Source organism: Adelges cooleyi, unplaced genomic scaffold, assembly GCF_023614345.1.
Source record: "Adelges cooleyi isolate 19-005CV unplaced genomic scaffold, UGA_ACOO_1.1 ACOO_flye_CR_arks_rails_tigmint_CR_PRNA_23, whole genome shotgun sequence".
NCBI classification, from domain to species: domain Eukaryota; kingdom Metazoa; phylum Arthropoda; class Insecta; order Hemiptera; family Adelgidae; genus Adelges; species Adelges cooleyi.
In genome coordinates, this window is record NW_026095893.1 from 16,775,385 (window position 1) to 16,796,114 (window position 20,730).

Below are 20,730 nucleotides of genomic sequence, written 5' to 3' on the forward strand. Positions count from 1 at the left end.
ATAATTTTCATGACAATTTAAATTTTAAACACTAAGTTTTGTTTAAAAGTAGAAACACAAATAATTATTCGCTTGAATTCATTTAAGTTAAAAAAAAATCAGACAAAAATCTTAGAAAACAAATGCATTTTCAGTTTGTTCATTTTCAAATAATATTTTATCACGAAATTAGTATTCATATTATTCTTCGGAGAACAGTTATAGAAATGGGTACAATAAACTATATTTTTAAATTACAATAGACATCTTTATTAGAAGTAATTTTATTATTATTTAAAATGGAACCCGCCTCACAATAATAATAATTCTAAGAAAACATAGTTTCATAATTACATTTTGTATATTTATAGGTAAACATGGTTTGAATACTAGTCTTTAATAAACTCATACAATTACATTTCTTTGTCAGATTTCAAATGATTTATAATACTTGGAATTTTAAAACGCACAACATTTTCAACTTATACATTTAGACTTATTCAAGTCGTTACTAAATTCTGAGAGCACGACAAATTTATATTAAATTTTAAGCTTTAACTTTTAAAAAATGTGTTTGTTGCACGCAAACACAAATTAACTAACAAATTTTAAGCAATCAAAATGAATAGTAATCTATAGAACAGTCATAAAACGATAATATTTTTAAAACACTTTCAAATAAATGCAACCTATACAATCAAATTAAAAACTAGAATAATTTAAATATAATATTATCTAAAATTATCATATATCATTAATATTATACAACTAGTTTCTTTAATAAGTTTCTGGCGTTTTCTTGCGGTTGTCTCTATTCGCATCTTTTTTACGGAATAAAAATATATTTTTAACATTGTATAACAGTTAACATTTATTGGCATTATTACTGAAACATTTGTATATTAATAGTATTTAGGTTTCTTTTAAAAAATATTATGATATACAAATAACTATTATAAAGAATTATATTTTTAAAATAAATTTTTGCTGTGTGAGAATAGTAAAATTTATAAAAACTCTTATGACATAAGGAAAGTTGGGAAGGTAATATGGGATATTGCAGTTATCTTCCTGGAGTTCAATTGGCTTCTTGTATAGCTTTTCAACTTCCCGATGCCATCAGGGAACACACTAAAAAAACTGTTTAAAAACTGTTGATATATTTTAAATCATGTTTTTTTAGGAGGTTAAAATATGTTTCAACAAAATTAACAAATTTTTTACAAATCGTTTCATTATTATTATGTTTTTGATGTTTTACCTAGATAACATAATTTAAATAGATACTAAGATAGTATTTTCTATAGTAAGCAGCCGAGACTTGTATTTATATTCATCATCTTCCATCCTATATTTATGTCCATGTTGAGTTTACCTAACAATCTAGAGAATAGTAACAAGTAGTGATAACATTGCAGATGCTTGATCAGATTTCTTCGACAACACCATAGAACAAAAGTATAATTTTTTAAAAAAAATGTTTTTACCACACCGATCTGAGATTATTAAAGTTTGTTTACATTTTTAAGTAGACTGCACTATCTGGTTTCATTTAATCCGTGACAAAATGCCTTTGAATGCACAACATTTAAGTCTCGGCTGCACAATTGATTTTTCTCTTATTGGACGCGGAGTTTATCTAAATAGTTTGTCTTGCGTTCAGGGTTGTCCGGGAACGGCGGCAGTGCTGGCAGCAGAATACAACCGCAGTCGAAAGGAGGACCTTACAACCAGGTGGCCAACTACAAGGGGCCGGTGTTCATCATCAAAGAGCTGGACAAGGACAAGAGCGAATACGAGGCGTTCGTCACCAACGGCGGCATCCAGGAAGTGAGGTCGGCCATGGGACCACAGGCACAGCAGCAGCAGCAGCAACAACCACCGCAGTCCGGGGCGCCGGGGTCGCCGTCTTCGTTCGTCAAAGACACGGAAGAAGACACGGAATACTTTGCCGTGTTGATCACGCCCGAGACGGTGGCCCAGTTGCAGTTCGCCAAAAGCGCCCAAATCCAAGTGCCCGTCTCCGTGCTTTTGGTGGCCGTCTCGTCCAAGCTGCCGTGGCTGATGGTGTTGCGCCGCAAGAGCTACCCGCAGTTCTTCGAGTACCAGCAGCAGCAGCAGCTGCCGGCCGGAGTGCTGCCCCAGCCGGGCGGCGGCGGACCTTTGCAGCGCCGGAGGTTCTACGACCGACACCGCCGCGGTCTTCTGTTCGGCCAACAGCAGGACGAAGACGAGATGACCCGGCTGGTGCCGTTGATCTTCGAAGGGGAAATGCTGTCCACCATGTGCTACAACTTCATACAGGACTACGTGACCGCCGGCAAGTTGCCCAGAGTGCCCGTATCGGTCGCCGCCAAAACCGACCTAGGCCAGCAGCAGTCCGAGCAAAGAGCGGCCGAATCATACGCGGTGGTGGAGCCCACGTCGTCCGCGGTTCCCGCTCCGTCTTCGGCCGACACGTTGCCCGTGCAGATGGCCGTTCCCAAACGGGTCGCGTAGTCGCCAAATTTAAAAAAAAACATATATTTTAAAATAAACGATTTCAATTTGTAACCGTCCCTCGTGTTACTCTATCGGCAACGCACGAGTACCTATATAATTATCTAAACAAAACCCACTTCCGTTTTCCCCTTGTCCATACACAACTACAGGGCGATCGTTTAATTTAGTGCTTGAACTATAGTGTTCATTTATTAATACAGTAACAAGGCTACTTTATTGATTGCCATTTTTTTTCTCACAGTTATTTCTATAGGATAAATTACTAATTGATTATTCCATCAAAAAATGCTTTGCGTGGGACAAGTATGTGGGGCCAGTATTTAAATAATAGAATTACCAAATTATCATAATGTATGGAGAAGAACTTTATCTGTAGGGTAGCGTCTTAATACTTTTGATACCTATACTGAATATATTTTTAAAAACAAATAAAAAAATGTATCTTCACGAATGAATAATTTTTATTGTGCTTAAGTTATCAAAAAAAAACAAAAACGCTAACCCGTAGATAAAGTTCTTCACTATCCATTAAAATTTAATAATTTTATAATATTGTCAAGTAATATTTAAAAAATAACTACAAAATTGCAATTATTTACCGAGATAATTATGAGTGTCTTTGTTAGATTGATCACTTTGTATAGAAATTATAGTTGGTGATAAGTAAAATAAAAAACGGCAGTCAGAAATTGACTCAAAAAATATGTAAGTGGAATAGTTTACAAAATTATTAAAAATTAAGCCGTGATGACTTAGACCCGGCACTTCAATGCATTGTATACATAATTACTAATATTAGTATGAACAAAAACATGTTTATTTAAAAAAAAAATGTTTAATAGAAGCAAACAATATTTAGTTTACAATGTGTCTAAGTGAAATTATTTCTTTTCAACTAGATTGTAATATTAATATTGACAAGTGAAAAAAGGAAAAAAATTTATCTCTAAAATCAGCATTCATATTTTTCTTCTGCAGTTGGTAATTTTGTTTTACAAATATCAACAATAATTGTTTTAATAAAAGGTTTCAATTTTAAAAATATACGATTTTATGCAGAAAAGAGGCAATTATGGTTATGAAGCTACAAAATTCAACAACGGATAATTTAGTTAATTTCCTGAAATAAATGATTTATTATAATACCTAATATCGCTTGATTAAAGATAAAACTTGTATTAAATTTATTAATCTAAGTTGCTAACACACTAAATAATATTTTAAAAAAAAAAGATTCAACAGTGATTAAAAATATGTTTTACAATAAGACGAAAATCCGTTTAATTAGAATAGTTTCTATTTAAATGTAGGCATACATATTTTATGTTGTTGGACCGTTAACGGAGTGGAAAGTATACACGATGTAGTTCATCAGTATTTATTTATACAACTTTATGTTATCACAGAGTGTATACCTAGCGTAAAGGTTAAAATGTAAGCTTGTAAAGTTTATTAACAAAAGATTTGCTCAGAGAGGCTTATTATTGCTATCGTACATTATTATATCCTCTCTGTAGGTATTTAGATAACAAAGTTCTAATAACGTTAATAATATTAACCGTTAAGTAGTTGAATAGTTTGCGGTTTATAGTAAAAAAAGACACGCATAACATTACAAGTTCTTAACCGTTTCAAATAGAAAACGTGGTTGCACTACTACTGCTAAGTCTAATATTTTAAGATAAGTAAAACAATATTATTCAAAAACAATTTCACCTGGATTTACCTGGTGTTGCTTTCACAGTTTCAGACGCCCGTTTTCGAACAGATAGACACATAGTGGTCTCCTACACCAACAAGCACTAATATTGCCTATAGCAAAAGCCGTTTGAAATAATTTATCTTTTCATTTAAAAAAAATAGTATCTTTTTAGACAAGTCGTAGATGATAGAAATAATTTTTTAATGAGCATTTTGGGGAATTAACAACAAGCAGTTTTAATTATAATATAATAGTTTAATAACTATATATTTTTTAAGAGTATTTCCCTTGTAAATTGAGCGGACGTTGTACCCCAGATTAGTAAGTTATACAAGCAATTTTATAAAAGCAATAAGGGTATAAGCAATTGTTCGCAAAATCATAATTTAAACTGTATTATGTAATCAATGGTTCAGTAGACTCTTTTATGGTAGTTATTTTTTTTTCTGGCAGTATCCTTAGGCTATGCAACGATTTAAATGTTTTTTTTTTCACCCAACCAAATTGTGTTTTGCTCGGAAATCAAACTCAACGTTAGTCAATGACTTGTTTTTACTCAGATCAGGTAAATAATCCGGACGATTCTGTTTTCACAATAATACTTACACAATATTATATTATGCATATTCACTTGTATCCAAACACCAAGCGAGTATAGCTGTGTCGGTAAGTAACATGTGTTGACTATACATCCGTATAACGGGCGCAAAAATTATAATAATATAGCGATTCAGACTTACTCGTAAAATAAACATTTATGTTAATGAACGCAAACAAAAGAATATTGTTTGAACATTCGTTCGTTTTAACGAGAGCTAAATAAATGCAAAAAGTCAACATAAAATTATAATGGTCAAAAGGTTACCATAACGGATGGCAGTTTCAAGCAATGAGAACAATAATTTCTCTCTCAAAGTCTTAACGATATTATTCCGTCTACCGAGAAGATGGTTTCTATTTCAACGTGTGTTATTCATTCTCAATTTCTAATCGCTCGCGGTCCTAGATGTCATAGTGTGTTCTTAGAAAAGTCAATACTTCGGTCTGCCAATTGTTAAGGTCCAGACATGTCTTGTCCTTAGAGCCGATTCTTTCGTTATTTCCATGAACTTTCCCCGGAGCAGTTTTTATATGATATAATATTTTACAGTTATTGCGTATCCAAGAAAAATATATATTAGGTTATAGAGAGACTAGTGGAAAGAAAACTTGAACGCTCCAATACCAAGTACGCACAAAGCGAGATTATCCTCTAATATATAATATGTTTGAAATGATTAACCCCCTTCGGTACCCGTTATCACTTGTTGCTGTTATTTTCACAGTACAAACAACACTGGCCGTACTCCTTAACCACGAACAAGTACTACGGTAAGTAAGTAATGTAAAAGAATGCTTTACGTTTTTACTCGGCGTGTCACATGTTTCTGGAAAACGACGGGGTAAAAATAAATCCGGAATTCTCAGATACCGAAAAAAAAAAATAATAATATACCATCCAATCTGTGGGCGAAAGCAAACACAATAATGATGGTACATAAACTCACACAAATACCGTTAAGTCGTTTGCTCGGCAAAGGCCACCACACGGTTGACGAAAGTCGGTCGGAATGGAATTCACCAGAATTTTGGGACAATTCTCCTAGAAATCTTTGGGAAATTGGGGCCGTCGCTGCACTAGCAAGAAGGCAAGCACGTACAGCTTAACGCTGTTTTTCCAGGTAAAGACGTTGCACAACACTCGTTTATATTTTCACTTAGACAGTGTACACTCAACCGTGTGTGTACCGATGTAAGTATAACGACATATTTTCGTATTCCGTTTAGAGACACCGTATGTTATAGTAAAATATGTTCGTTTGTCGATCAGACAGCGTTTAGACTTATTCACGTTATATAGTGATTGGTCCACCCAGTAGACATCTTAGAAGACATTTAAAAACGATTCTTTTCAATACCTCTTTAGGTGGCTGTTAAAAGTTCAACTCGGTTAAAGCCTTGTGAACTCGAGCTTTTCGAATGGCAACGGTTTGTTGAGACACTCTCGATAATAAATTTTAAACAGTTTTAAAAGTTTCATAATCTAAGCACGGGACGAAAAGTGGAATGTAGAGTAATTTTTATCTGCACAAATTTTAAACTTTAACAACATTCAACTGGTTATCAATAAAGCACTAGACGCCTCGTTTTTATTGGTTTTTTACAACATTTGTCGTTGGTTTTTTTTTCTTTTACAAGTTTTTACTTGCCAACAAGCAGTTACGAAAAGGAACAACAAGTTAAGAAGAGAGCGGGTACATGAAATGTGCGAAAAATAATTTAGTCGGTCCGTTGAAAAAAGATGTACTCGTAGTTTGTATTTTGTTTGCCGAACGCCGAACAGAATATCGTGCAACGCTGTATTATGTACGTTATAGGATGTGAACAGAACGGTTGAGTGTATGTATAACATTTCGGTGATAAACAAAAAAACAGAGAAAAGAAATTCAATTTCGATGAGTTTTCGGATAACTTGAGACGTACCTACATATACAAGCTTATGTATGTCAATCGCGTCTGCAGGAATGAAAAAAAAGAAAACTTTTATTTATCCTGTCACTGGGAAAAATGCAATTTATTCAATCTCGTTTCCGCTGTCATCGTGTGCCCTCGTGTTAATATTGACTTTCGGCTTGGCAAAAAAATATGTCGTACTTACGGGTTGCATTACAACAATAAAAATAAATTAATGTCGACGGGTTGAGCTGCCGTTGAGTGTGGAAAACGACACCGCATTGTTCGAGTTTCGGTTAAATGTGCCGGGCCCATTACTTTCTTTAGAAATAGGACATAAACTCTTTTATAACAAAAAAAAAAAATTATTAGAAATCAATTGCAATAGGAGAGCTACTGACAATTGTGATTTTCCAACGGTGCATTTGTGTTATACTTTAACTGGTTTAACGCATGCCTGAAAACTAATCAGTTCTGCTTTTAATACAGCTTAGCGACTGTCTTAGTGTGTAATATAATTATAGGAAATCGCAACGATCAACGAGATAGACGGTATATTATCATAATTACTACTGAAACCAAACGGTATTTATACATGGTGATCCAACTAACGTAAGACACTCATTTTCTCTGAAAATATGAATGTTTTGAGAATTTTTTTTTCTTAAACTTTTAGGTACATATTTCACTACATTTTACATTAATAATAACAAACAATAGTAGGCCATTATTACACAGGGTTGTTTGATGTTGTTGCAATCATTCGGTTATTACACGGAAAACCATGTTTGTATCGTTAATATACCTGTACCGTGTTAGTACGTGTACGAGGCTACATTATACATGTCGGTACCTTGCTAGGCTGTTAAGAGAATCTTGTTCCTCCTAACGAGATGTTTATACATCAGACACAGTTTGGCGAAAAATTAATTTTTCAATTTTTCTCCCGTTTTTTATGGTTTATTTTTTAAGCATGTCTGATCGTTAATGGTGATTGATGATTTGCCAAGTTAGTTAAATTTTACGCACGCCAGTGTATACTTATGTCGTTCCACATTTTTTTATTGCTCATTTCAAACCGTGCAATTTGTATATAAATTATATCCACAGAAAATTGCACCGTAATAACACAATGCGCACAGTCGGACTAGGTAGCTACCATCGCAAGCACTGTTACAAATTGCTATTTCACCTCCAGGCGTTAGACTACAGCCCACTGTGAAACGGCTAATGTGCTTATACTTAGCGTTTGGCAATTCTTGACAATAATAACAATACTCGTTGTTTAATCGCCATATCGTTAATATCGGCGGAGTTTAATTAAAACGCACACGGCAACGCTCGCAATCCTTCCTTATCGCACCCACGCCTTTCACGCTTTACCTTATTGTGTTTTGTACCCCCAAGCCAGTGCAATATTATTAAGTGGTACACACGAAGCAAAGAAGCACAAATATATGTGATGAGAGTTGCAGAAAAAAAAGTAACAAATGGAAAGACTTGAACACGGAAAAAAAATAATCTAAAAAATTTCGGATAAAATTCATACCCCCATTTAAAAAATTGAAAGATTCAAATTCGATCTAATATAAGTATATACATATTACTGTATATGTACTGTACATAATAATATTAAACCTTAAATATACACACCACTTACATCAACGGTTGGTACAATGAGTTATTTTAAACAAAAAGGTGGAAAGCATATTATTGTTTAAGTTTTTTGAATTGAATATTTGATTATTAATACTATAAAGATCAATTTAAAGGGTTTAAAAAAATATATATAAAAGAATACTGTACAATAATATTATATTGTTTACATATTTACAAAAACTATAAATTGCAGTCAAATTAAATTTCCCAAAAATTGTCAATGACAACTATATAGTTCATGTTTTTTACCCACTTAAAATCGAAACATTCAAATTCCATTTATTTATTTATTATTAGCCGAAATAAATATAGGGAAACTATACTTGTAGGTTTTTATGATGTACGTTATTTTAAGTATGTAAGTCACCAAGTGGTGTAGTTAGTAAAACAATGTGTTTTTCTGATTTGAAACCCACTATGACTTTTAGTTGGCGTTGCAGTTAAAAATTCACTCTTGCTGTATGTTTGTTATTACAGATTTTCCCTTTCATCCATGACCAAAACTACTAATATTAATAAAAATTTTAATCAATTAAAAAATAATTGCATACATCTAGCCGCGAGGCAACCATTCGAGTTATTATTCAGATTACTGTGTGTAATGAGGCATTTTTAATCATCGGATCGCTTGCTGCTGCTTGCTCGTCGTTCCATGCACTATACATAATACCGTACCGTGTGCTTTAAGCTCTCATTAGTTATCGCTTTTGTTTGTTATTCAGAAAAATAAATATATATATATATATATATATATATATATATATATATATTATTTATACGGTATATATTAATACACACACAGGTGACCTGACGTGTCCCTGTGGTTTAGACGTTCGTCCAAAATGCCATTCTCGCGTAATGAGTCGACGAAAAACGACCTTTTATATCCGACTGTGGGTTCAACCCTTTGTAAGTATAGACCTAATCCGTCATTTCATTGTGTAGGCCGCACAAGCGTTTCAAGGTGTGTGATGGTCCTATAGATACATACATATATATATATAGATACTGTAGCACAAACCAAACGATGATTCGCTGAGTGCAAAAACATCTCGACTGGGTATGAAGACATCGGTTAATAATTAGACCTTATTTGTCCGCCTACTTTTTAAATCCGAACTTTAATGTTTACAACTATAATGTACATAGTGTATACAATTTACAAAGCATGAGTTTTTCTGACTAGTCCGGGTTGGATCGTGCAATATAGCTTAGCCTTCTATTATTCGGCCAATTTTGTGATTCCAAAAAAAAACACTCTAAATAATTCTTACAAACGCTGAGTTACAAAAAAAAAAAAACCTGACAATTGATCCTATGATTGCTCTTGCATAGATACGTTATTAAAAATTGTTATGATTAATTATTCATCACATCATACCTGTTTCAATAAAGGGGTAAGAATGTAATATATTTACCATTCCTTTGAAAAACTTTGTTCGATTATATTTTAGTGTAACGTAAATTTTTTACAAAACAGTTTTAGCTTAAGTAATAATTGTTCCATAGACAAAAGTGAATACTAGTTCATAAAACTTTAAATATCCCTATATGTATACTAAGGTACCCTACATAGCCTATTGCGCAGATCGGTATTGGATAGAGCTCTCTCTCTCTCTCTCTCTCTATATATATATATATTAATTTCATTAGGAAGCTGGTTTTTATTCTAAAGCTATGAAAACTGTCACAAAGTACTTCTAGTATGATTTCCACGATACCTATTTCAAATAAGTACACATTTATAAGTAAAAGTAGTTGTATAAAAGATGTATTTATGATGTATAATATAAATGAAATAAGACTCATATTACGTTGAAATATTTATTCCATTCGTGTACTTCATTAAAACCTACTTTTGTTTCGTTGAAACGATATTATTGTTAGCGGTATTTCTTTTTTTTTTTAATTATAGCCATTTATTATCAATAAAACATAGTAGATAACCCATTATGATCTACACAAGATATAGCTGTGATGTTTGCAATTACTAAGAAACGGTATACTAAATTATTCATTTTGTACACCCTGCCTGTTGACAAAGAAAAATACAAAATATTATTTTAAGCGTCGAGGGAAAACTCACAGGTAGAATAACGTTTTACTAGACATACTAGGATAAAAAGAAATTTTCAATTCACTTTAGATAGTACAGCCGATAACTTATAATTTAGTACATAACAGTATAATAATAGCAATACCTATAACTTAATATACAATAGTATTATAAATAAAAAATGAATGCAGATGTGGTTACAAATTTGACGAATGGTCTTCATAGTTTAAAAGCTTATAACTTTCAGGTGATAATTACTTCTGAAAATTACATTTTAGATTTTTTTTTCTTGTGCATCCGAAACGAGTTTTATTTGTACAAAACATCTAATGAATAACAATTATTATTTTTTTTTAATGTTGAGTCTATTGAGTTAACATGAGCGCATATTCTATGTTGTATTTAATTTCGACGCAGAATAATATATTATACAAAAAAAAACCTGCTTACGAATTCTCGCTGTACAGACATAATATTGTATTATAAGACGTTACAACGTACCTATTAATTGTACAGCGAACAAAACCTCGCTTTTATTCATTTGCGCGCTTCTTTTACCAACTGTTGTACGTGCAAGTTTCTTTGAACTATTTCATTGCGAAACGCATTAATTTGTATTCTAATAAGAGAAACAGCGTGCGTTACATATTATTATGCGCACAAGCCGAATACGAGTGTATTAATAATAACCTCTCCGTACAAGACCGGGACAAAGGTATGTATGTATGTATGTACATTTATATTTCTGCAGGAAGACGATGCATATACATAGGTGGCAAGCCCTGGCAGATGTGTTGGCGGTGGAATCGCTTGTCGCATTCCCTTCCTCTGAAGTCAGATTTATAGTTTTTCATAAATTAACACAGTTGACAGTGTGCGAGGTTGGACCTTTGAATTCGTTCAATAGGTAAAGTATCTTCCAAATATTCAAAGTTGTTCACTGTTCGATGTCTACGCGTTAGGCCATCAGCACAGTGAGTTGAGAAGAAAGGAATAATTATGCTATTGGCAATTTGGCTTACTGCTAAAAAACCCAACAAATTAAATGGCTTATTTTCAAATGTCTTCGTGTAAACCGGAAAGTAGAAAAAGATAATTAACGCGTTAAAAATCCATCTCCATCATTTATATTGTATCCTTTTACTAATAACGCGAGTTTCATAAATTATTATTTTTGTTCCATGATCATCTATGATCTAGACCGGCGGCAGAATGGTTTGTTCTACAGCTCTGGTCTTTATTAAAGGATAAAGCTTTTGTTATTCAAACGATAATGATAGTTTGGACGTCTCAAGTGAACACCACGATGTGCATTAGCTAAATACATTGCCTCCGTCGTGGGTATACGCATATTGATAAAATATCTTTAAAAATATACAATGACCTATGATCGACAGCTTATGGAAAAAAGGTATTGCGCCGTGAAAAATACATTGTGACAGCAAAACATCAGCTAAATGTTGTAGCTTGTGTACATAATGTATAAATATAAATATATATATATATGTATACATGACAACATATACGCATAACTTTACAATGCGGAAAATGAAGTAAACCGTTCGAGAGATTGTGTAGTCTTTATTAAACGTATGCAGCTCTCTCACCTATACGTATTTCCCCAGAGTCGGTGTGCAAACAGGCTTTGAATGATTTGTAAGCCCTGGATCGTAAAAAAAAAACTCGAAGAAACATTTCAAGCTTTCGGCAATCCTCCTGGGGACTTTATTCACTCACATATTTTTTATGCGGTTCGACTTGAGTCTGTTTGAATCTGGACAGAAGAATATAAAAGTTTTCGCTCACCTTATTCCCTATGTACAACTATACAGTCCCCCCCTTCCCGTCGTGTCAATCTCCCATCGTTCCGGTGCTTTTATATATTTTTTTTTTTTACTAAAAATTAGCCAAGACGAAGTAAGTAACGCCGGACGTCTGACTAAAGAAAAATAAAACAATTAACTTTTGTTTAAATTTGGTGTACGCGTTCATTTCACCCTTTTTTGTAAGCGGTCGCAATGACTTCACGACTGACAAACAGGTGTACGTCATTTGTTTTGCCCAGAAAAAAAAAATACTTTCTTTTCTTTGTAAAATTATTTCTATTTTTCAGAATTCCAAAGAAAACGTGATCAGCGTCAGTGTGTCACTTAAAAAAAAAAAAGGTCACGTTTATAAAATATTTAAAATTATTTTGTTTTAAACAATTGTTAATGAAAAATATACACATATAGAGATGAGGGGAAAATGGAAGAAGCTGAATTGAAACGTTTCGTTGGATATGTGGAGAGACTAGCTAAGATAGAATTAAGAATGAAGTCTTAGGTATGTATTAAAGCGTAAACAGTATGTATATTATTGATACAAATGTAAACAACGTTAAATGGAAGGACAATCTACAAAACCATGTAAAAAGATATCGAGGACAAATTGTAATAAAAAAACACTGAAACATTATTAGTTTATTAAATTTAGTTCCAATAAATACATTAAGAGTTTTTGAATAATTTCTTCGACATTCAGCGATGAAGTTGATCTCATCTTATCGAATCACTTACTTATTTTTTAATTATTTTATATTGCTCAAATCGATTAAAACATATTTATCAAATATTATACATTTTCTCAAATTTTTAATAAGAATTTCTATTAACGCTTGAGTAAAAATATTGTTTTGTGACTTTTCAAAATCCATTGAATCACTGGCCAAAAAGTATGTAAAATAGTTTTATCGAGATTTTAAAAACTTTTAGAGCGACCTGTCGGAAAATGAATAAACACTTGGTTAAATTAAAAAAAAAACATTTTGAACCCTTTGTCCTCAAAACTAGATTGTTTAATTTATAAAAGTTAGGAATATTCCAATAACCGTAAATATAGGAGACATTATATTATGAATAAAGTATTACACGATTGGAAAAAAAATTGATTATTCGAATAGAATTCTTATAATAATATTGTTTTTAGTTTAGTTTATTACTTTTTCATTAGATTAATATTTGTGATTTATCATTAGAATGTACAACAATTAACTTAATGATTATCTAACTTTATAGATAACTTTTTATTCCAATAATATAGGTCATAGAATCATTCAAGTAGAGGTGACTCGTCTTTGTTTTTTGGCCAATAACAATTACCGGGTGATTCTTTAAACACCCTACACTAGTTTACTCTTAAATTAATTGCAATTTTCTGATGTTTCTTCTTGAAAACATTTTTATTCATGTTATTGGATAATATTTAAATTGTTCATAACTTTTTAGAGCTTAATCGACTTTTAAAACTTAAATTGTAACATAATATATATATATATATATATATATATATATATATAATTAATTTATATATTTAATTGAAATTTTAAATAAGAATAATTTTTGACTGGTCGATAATCACTTTTGAATAATTATTCTCAAAGTTATTATAGTTTAGAACTAAGGATGAGAGGTGAAGTGTTGCTGGGTTTATATTTGTAATTAATTTAAAAAGCTATTAAAATATATACGTTACCATTTAAAATTGAAAAGTTGATAGAGCTTTAGAAAATACTAAAAAAAAAAATATGAAAGTAAAAATATTGTATAATATTGTAATAAAGACAAATTATATTTATAGCAGACACAATTTTTTTTTCAAAAAGAAAAACTATAAAATGTCAATTTTATTATTTGAAAAGACAACCGGTGTAGTGGGTTAAATGAATCATCCGGTATTTGAATAGTTAACAATAAACGCAATACCATATAATATTGTATAACTATACAATTAAATTTAACCGAATATGTTTTTGTATGGAAGTATCTTCTAAGCCTTTAGGGTAAATAATAACGGACTGTCGATTGGTGGTTCATGACAGCCTAAAGTGTACTTTTTTTTTGTTTTGGCATTTTAAGTGAGCCAAAATTCAGACGATCCCCTCGGTGCCAGGGTGAAACCGTTGAAGGGTTGAAAACTTGCAGGCCTTCAGGTGGAGGAATACTTGCAGGTAGATGGTTTTAATATACAGGTATACAAAGCGATGGGAACGGGAAACGTGGAGACAGCTGACTCGTGACGTACTCGGTGGGGCTTGTTACGATTATTATTTTTTATTATTATTTTATAACTTAGAGGCGGTTGTTGCACGCCGGGGTCGTGATCGGGATGTCATACAACGAGCAACTTGTCATACACGAGGCCAATAAAACCCGACTTGTCGATGAACCGTGCAGATTAAAAAACCGACCGCATAACTATGTGCGACTGACACACACACACACACACACGTTCGAGACACTTAAACGTCTTCTCGGGTGGAATACTATAAGAAAAAAAAAATTACATCTTGTGTACACACTATTGCCGTGCGTCGATAGCGATGACCGAACGGATAACTCATACCCGTTTCAAAGATATACCTTGGGGCTCATGTGGTCCATCGACAATACCGTCCACACAAGTAGGTACATATTATTATTGTATTAAAAACAGAATTAACGTTAAATATCGTTCAATTCGGTTTTTGTTTGCACCACAACGTCTTGCCATTGTCTTGAACAATTTTGGTTTTTTTTAATCAACGTGCAACGCCATCTGTCCCTTCGGATTACTTACTCGGTCGATGGCCGTCGAAAATCGATAGGGCGCTCTGACTGCAGATTGTAATATGTACATACATAATATTATATTGGGTAACGTTTATATTACACTGTTATTTTCAGATTTTGTCCATACACAAAGGCAAACAAGAACAATTTTAAATGCATAATTACTTTATTTAATCGAAACAAAAAAAAAAAGACACAATAGTCGAATATGACAAAAAAATCGAATACCACAATCTAGTAAAAAATGTAATTAAAAAATATTAATGAAAAAAATACGAATAAATCAATACGCCAAGTACACTAAAAATGAAACATCAAAAAATGAAAAATAAAATCAATACGTCGAGTACACTAAAAAAATTAATCATTAATAATCAAAAAATACAAATAAAATTATAAAATGAACGTTAGTTCGCATTATGTCATCACTCGTTACACTTAGTTATAGCTAAAAATTATTTTTTCCGAAATCTTACTCCAAAATTATGTAAATATTTTTTATTTAAAAAAACTGTGTTATGTCAAAAGAATACCATCGACGGTTGACTCGAGTTAATGTTTTGAGAAAAAAATATAAAAGGTCGACTTTTTTGTAAAATGCGGTTTCGTTGGATTGTCATGTAAAATCCTTTCAAGTAATTAAGTAAGTAATCGATTTCGATAAAACGCGGACAGATAAATACGGACTTGATTTTGGAGTAAAAACTTCAATTTTAAACTTAATCTCTAAAATACCCTTTAAAAACGGGTTGGAACATTGGAATACAAAAAAAATTAAAAAAAATAGTTATTATTTTTAAAATTGGCCAAAAACCGAATGTTTGACGTTTTAAAAAATTATGAAAACGCCAAAATTAATACTAACAAAATAATTATCGTTTAAAAATAAATGATCAAAAAAAAAGTATATTATGTGTAAGGCGTATTATGATTGACGTTATGAAATACTGTTTTACTGCTGGCCAGTTGTGGGCACCGCGTATGGGCAACCCAACAACTGATCGCATATCTTACCGCCCTCGCGGAGTCCACTGAGAAAAGCCCCATGAACCGTAGCCGGATAATTGCGGATAGTGTGTTCACCTGTAACAAGAAATTAGAAAAAGATTTTGGGTTTAAAAAAAAATCTGACCAGCAAAATTTTCCCAAGAAAATATCATGTAATTATTGAACAAAATATAAATTCATCCAATTGATAGATGTAACTGATAATGTTACTTACACAACCAAAGAAAATATAGAAATATAACTGTTTTTTAAGCGTTTGGTGAAAAATATTATTAATGTACAATTTGTAATATTTGTATGTTGTCAAAATAATATTTCAATTGTAATAATTTAAATAAAATAATGACATTTGTTTTTATTTACTAACCACAAGGGTTGCTTAAGTTTTTTCTAGGTATCCAATCATTGGGTTTATAATATATTATAAATTAAGAAACAATCGAAACACTTAGGTATGTTTTTAAATCGCTATTATAAAATATTATACTTTTCTATTTAATATATTATAATTAGTTAAATATCTTAAAATAATATTATTTGAATTTAACTGTTTGGGTTTCGCCAAAATACGCCCTTGCAGATATTATAATATATATATTATACTAAAATTATATTTTTATAATATTAAGAAATATTGTCACTTATAAAATATTATAATTTAAAAAATAGTTGAATTATTCACAGAACGACATATTAACATATATATTACTAAAATGTTTAAGTAATATTAAGTAAAAACATATTATGTCGGTAATATTTGTCAATATTGTCGAAATGATTTCTGATTTAATATTTTTTTACCGTACGAATAATTTAAGCGGAACATATTTTAGCAGATAATGAAATAGTTATTGTGAAAGCATAACAAATTAAATACATTTTCTCAATAATTCAAATTTTAAAATGATGCATCTTTTTAAACACTTGAATAAATGTTATAAATACAATTTTCCAATAAATTCCAAAAATCATTTAGCCAATATTAAATATTATTGTATGGATAGTTTTTTTTTAAAAGTATACAACGTAATAATTTTTAGAATTCAAGTGCAACAATAAATAACAAAAAGGTTTTATTAACACATTTTCTGAAAAAAAACTGATTCCCTAACCAAATTTGTTTTCAAGATATTTTCCAAACCTCTCGAACCGTTTTATGAATGTTTCACTTTTTGTTTGAGTTTTTTTTTTTGGAAATGACCCGACGGAATTGTTTTGTCGCATAATAATATCTGACTGTGTGAAGAATTAAGACCTGAATAACGCATGAACATTCCAACCCTTCACAGGTAATAATAATATAATGTACACGTTCGAAACGACTCTATTAATTTTAGGGAAACCGTCAAAAGGGGGAAAAGCAGGGGATGAGTCGCGTCTGGTATTTCTTTTTGTGTCTGCGACGACGTGGAAATTAATTTCTCCCTAAAAAAGTACAATATGAACTCTTTCGACGTGGCGATGATCACACTATGACAAGGCGGCCATAAATCGGCTTGACGACTGTGTTACAACAGCAGCACAAGAGTAATCGGTTAGCGCGTCAACTGCCCCTACAGTATAGTGTATAATAATCTTTAAAAAATTACCATAACGAAGTCATGCAAGTTCGGCGTGCCCTAAGCGAACGGGTAACCGAGTTCAACAATACACACAAGAAAATAGTGTGTCCCAGTAAAGACAAATGAAATGTGATTTACATAACGCTATGAGAGCACTGCGCCGTATCTCTCTTTTTTTTTAATATTGTACTTTGTGAGTAGCATCGTATTCGATGGAAACGGTGACCGTAAGTGGACTATTTTTAACACCCGACTATGATATGGGATAACCAGCAACCCGGTGACACCCGGTCTTAGGACAGTATGTGTGTGTGTTCTTACCGGCGAAAAAGAGGCGTTTGGTTCCATTCGGTTTAGTCCCGCCGTCCGACGATCCGTCTGGCGACACAGGAGCTGCTAGCAAATCGTAGTCCGAACCCGAAGCTCCCACGGCCACAAAAGAATAAGATCCTCGAGCCCAAGGATCGGCTCTCCAACGTGTCACCACCGTCTCCTTTGGCTGAAAACAAAAGACAAACAAAAAATTATACTCATGTTGGACGTCCAAAAAAAAAAAAAAAAACCAAACCCCAAAACAACTTAATCGGGCCACATCAGTATCTTAGCAAACAAATATAGATGTTTTCGAAATGCCGTCAAAAATTTGTATTAATATTTTAAAACCATGTTTTGGCAGAACATTAAAATGTTTAAAAATTAATACCAAATAAAATTTAAATTTAAATAAAAGTTAAATATTATTAAATTATACAAGAAATGTTATCGTAAAAATAAAAATTTAAGTAGAAAATAAATAATAGAAAATAGGAAATATTTGTATAATACCTAAATACCATGTCGTTAGTAATATTTTTTAAATATTCAAAAATTATTAAGAAACATTTTAGAACAATATTATTTGTAAATATGTCTTTTAACATTTGAAAAATAGATTTTTTGAAATCCTTATACAATACTTTCCAAATTGTAGTAATAAACTATTTTTTTTTTTTTTAAGTATATAGTAGAAAATATTACAAATATAACATTTATTATTTTAAAAGATTAAAAAAGCATGTATAACATTCAAATTTATAAAATTTTATAGAAATAATATATTTTATGTAGTGTTAATATTTGGTTACCTTCCAAATTATGATCTAATAACAATATTGGAAAAAATTACTGAAATATTTAAAACCTAATATATAACAGCGTGTGGGTCAGAAATTCGTTATGTTTCAAAAATGTTTACAAAGTTTGCTGGAAATATTTAAGGAAAAGTTCACAGCTTTATTATGATAATTTTTAATACGATTTTTATAAATTGTTTATATATAAAACTAATAATTGTAACACGTTATCGCTAGAATATTTTTTCATAATCATTTAAAAGGATCATAAAGACATTCAATTAGCCGTATGGAAAAACAAACGCCTTAATACGACACACATTATGAGATAAAATTGGCATCTGAACATTTAATTTAACCACAAGCCGAAACATGACAAACGGGTTGAACGAGATTTTTTATGGACATTTTACAGCATCAAAAATATTATATTAGAGCCGTGCTATAACATTTAACTATAGTTTAAACTATTAAAAATGTTGAAGATTTCCCGATTCGAGGTTTCTATCAAGTTGTGTACAAGTTTACTGTCGACGTTAGATTTTCCATGAAGATAGTTGAAGAACATTAGAAATACACAGCAGTAATAAAAAAAATAATAGAGATTTTCCCTTTTACAACTTGATTTATGACAAGGTAAAAAATGTTAATATAATAGTATATTATGTTATATAAAATATATGTTTTTTAGGATATATATTTTTAATTTGTACAGCCATCTCAATAAAATATTTCAAGAAAACATAAACACATTATTATAATACAATGATTTGCATAAGCATAGGTACACATAATGTTATCGAGAAACAGTTAATTTAATTTATGTAAACCAAAATAATACAAACGTTCAACGGCCAATACAACAAAGTGCAATCTACACAAATTCCACACAGTACGGCAAGTACGGCTATTATTTATTGTATTACTTTAATTTCACTATTGTCATTCAGTTAATTCTTTAAAATGTATTTGAATTATTTTACCACCGGCCTGCGCATAGCCAAAATATGGTTATAAGCGACATACTACACAATTGTAATCCTTTTAATCTATTCTCCTCTGATTGTGCAAGTGATGGTTAACGTCGTTGTTTTTTTTAACGCATTTTTATCATCCTTTAGTGGTCTAATACTAATTACTATTATGCATTTTGAAAGATCCTAAATTCTCCTCCGCCATAGGATCTGTCTTAAGGTTTTTCGAATATTAACAATAAGATATTTCTACTTACATCTGGCACATTGGCAGTGCCGAATATTCCTCTTAGCACTAGCATGCACCTGGCCGTGATAATGTCGTCGGATACCTCTTCCAGAACGTTGGCAGCATCGCCGGCGACCAAAGCCAACAGAACGGGAGCACGATACAGATTCCAAAACAGGAACAATTCTCCTCGGCTGGACGTGGTGGTGCCAATGTGTCCGAACAGGTTGCCGTTAGGGTCCCAGAAAATCCGATCAAAACACAACACCACTTTGTTCAAGTTGCCAAAGCCAAGACGTTGGATTGCCGCCACCTTCCATTCGGGCAACGCCGGAGAAAACTGCACGGTGTTGGGCAAATTTTGCGTTTTCGGATTAGTCGATTGCTTCAAGACACCCAAAGGTAATGTGCAAAGCACAATGTCACCTGCAAACAGAAAAGGCATTAGCATAGTGTATCACCACTAGTTTGTACGACGACACGTTAAGATAGACCAAAACAGTAAAGTTAAATATTTGATGATCTGTTTGAATAATCTAGTCGGTTGGCAAAAATATAATTAAATAATAAATAACAATCAAAACAAATCGAATAACCTATTGATTGAATAAAAAAAATAATAATATTTTATTAGAATAATTTTTTTATTAAAAAAAATTCAAAATACCGTTTTTTAGGAAACTACTAATAATATTATTCGAATAAATCACAAATAAAACATCTTAAATGTTAGACTAACTAACTCAGAATTAAGTAAAACATGCATTTCTAGTGACAATTTCTACAGCCAAACATTTTTGAAAGACAGAAACAGACCCATGGTTTTAATAAAATAATATACTCTCTATAACTGATACTTCTTTAA

At 31.7% G+C, this 20,730-nt stretch overlaps 2 protein-coding genes across 3 annotated transcripts in view; one reads left to right on the forward strand and one right to left on the reverse strand.

Moving 5' to 3' along the window:
• Positions 1–1,728: 1,728 nt before the first annotated feature.
• On the forward strand, positions 1,729–2,478 carry LOC126835953 (uncharacterized; the record flags this gene model as incomplete). Its single annotated transcript, XM_050568855.1, has 1 exon — positions 1,729–2,478. A coding segment is annotated over one exon (750 nt), but the record flags the coding sequence as incomplete, so codon positions are not given.
• A 12,717-nt stretch (positions 2,479–15,195) lies between these two features.
• The window catches only part of LOC126836037 (lysine-specific histone demethylase 1A), a 414,770-nt gene continuing 409,235 nt past the window's right edge, over positions 15,196–20,730 (reverse strand). For both annotated transcript variants that reach the window (XM_050568998.1, XM_050568999.1), the window contains exons 14-16: positions 19,894–20,291; positions 17,872–18,049; positions 15,196–16,063 (exon numbers count right to left, since the gene is read on the reverse strand). In XM_050568998.1, the coding sequence (XP_050424955.1) occupies positions 15,933–16,063; positions 17,872–18,049; positions 19,894–20,291 (707 nt within the window). In that variant the 3' untranslated portion in view covers positions 15,196–15,932. The remainder of the gene's footprint in view (positions 16,064–17,871; positions 18,050–19,893; positions 20,292–20,730) is intronic.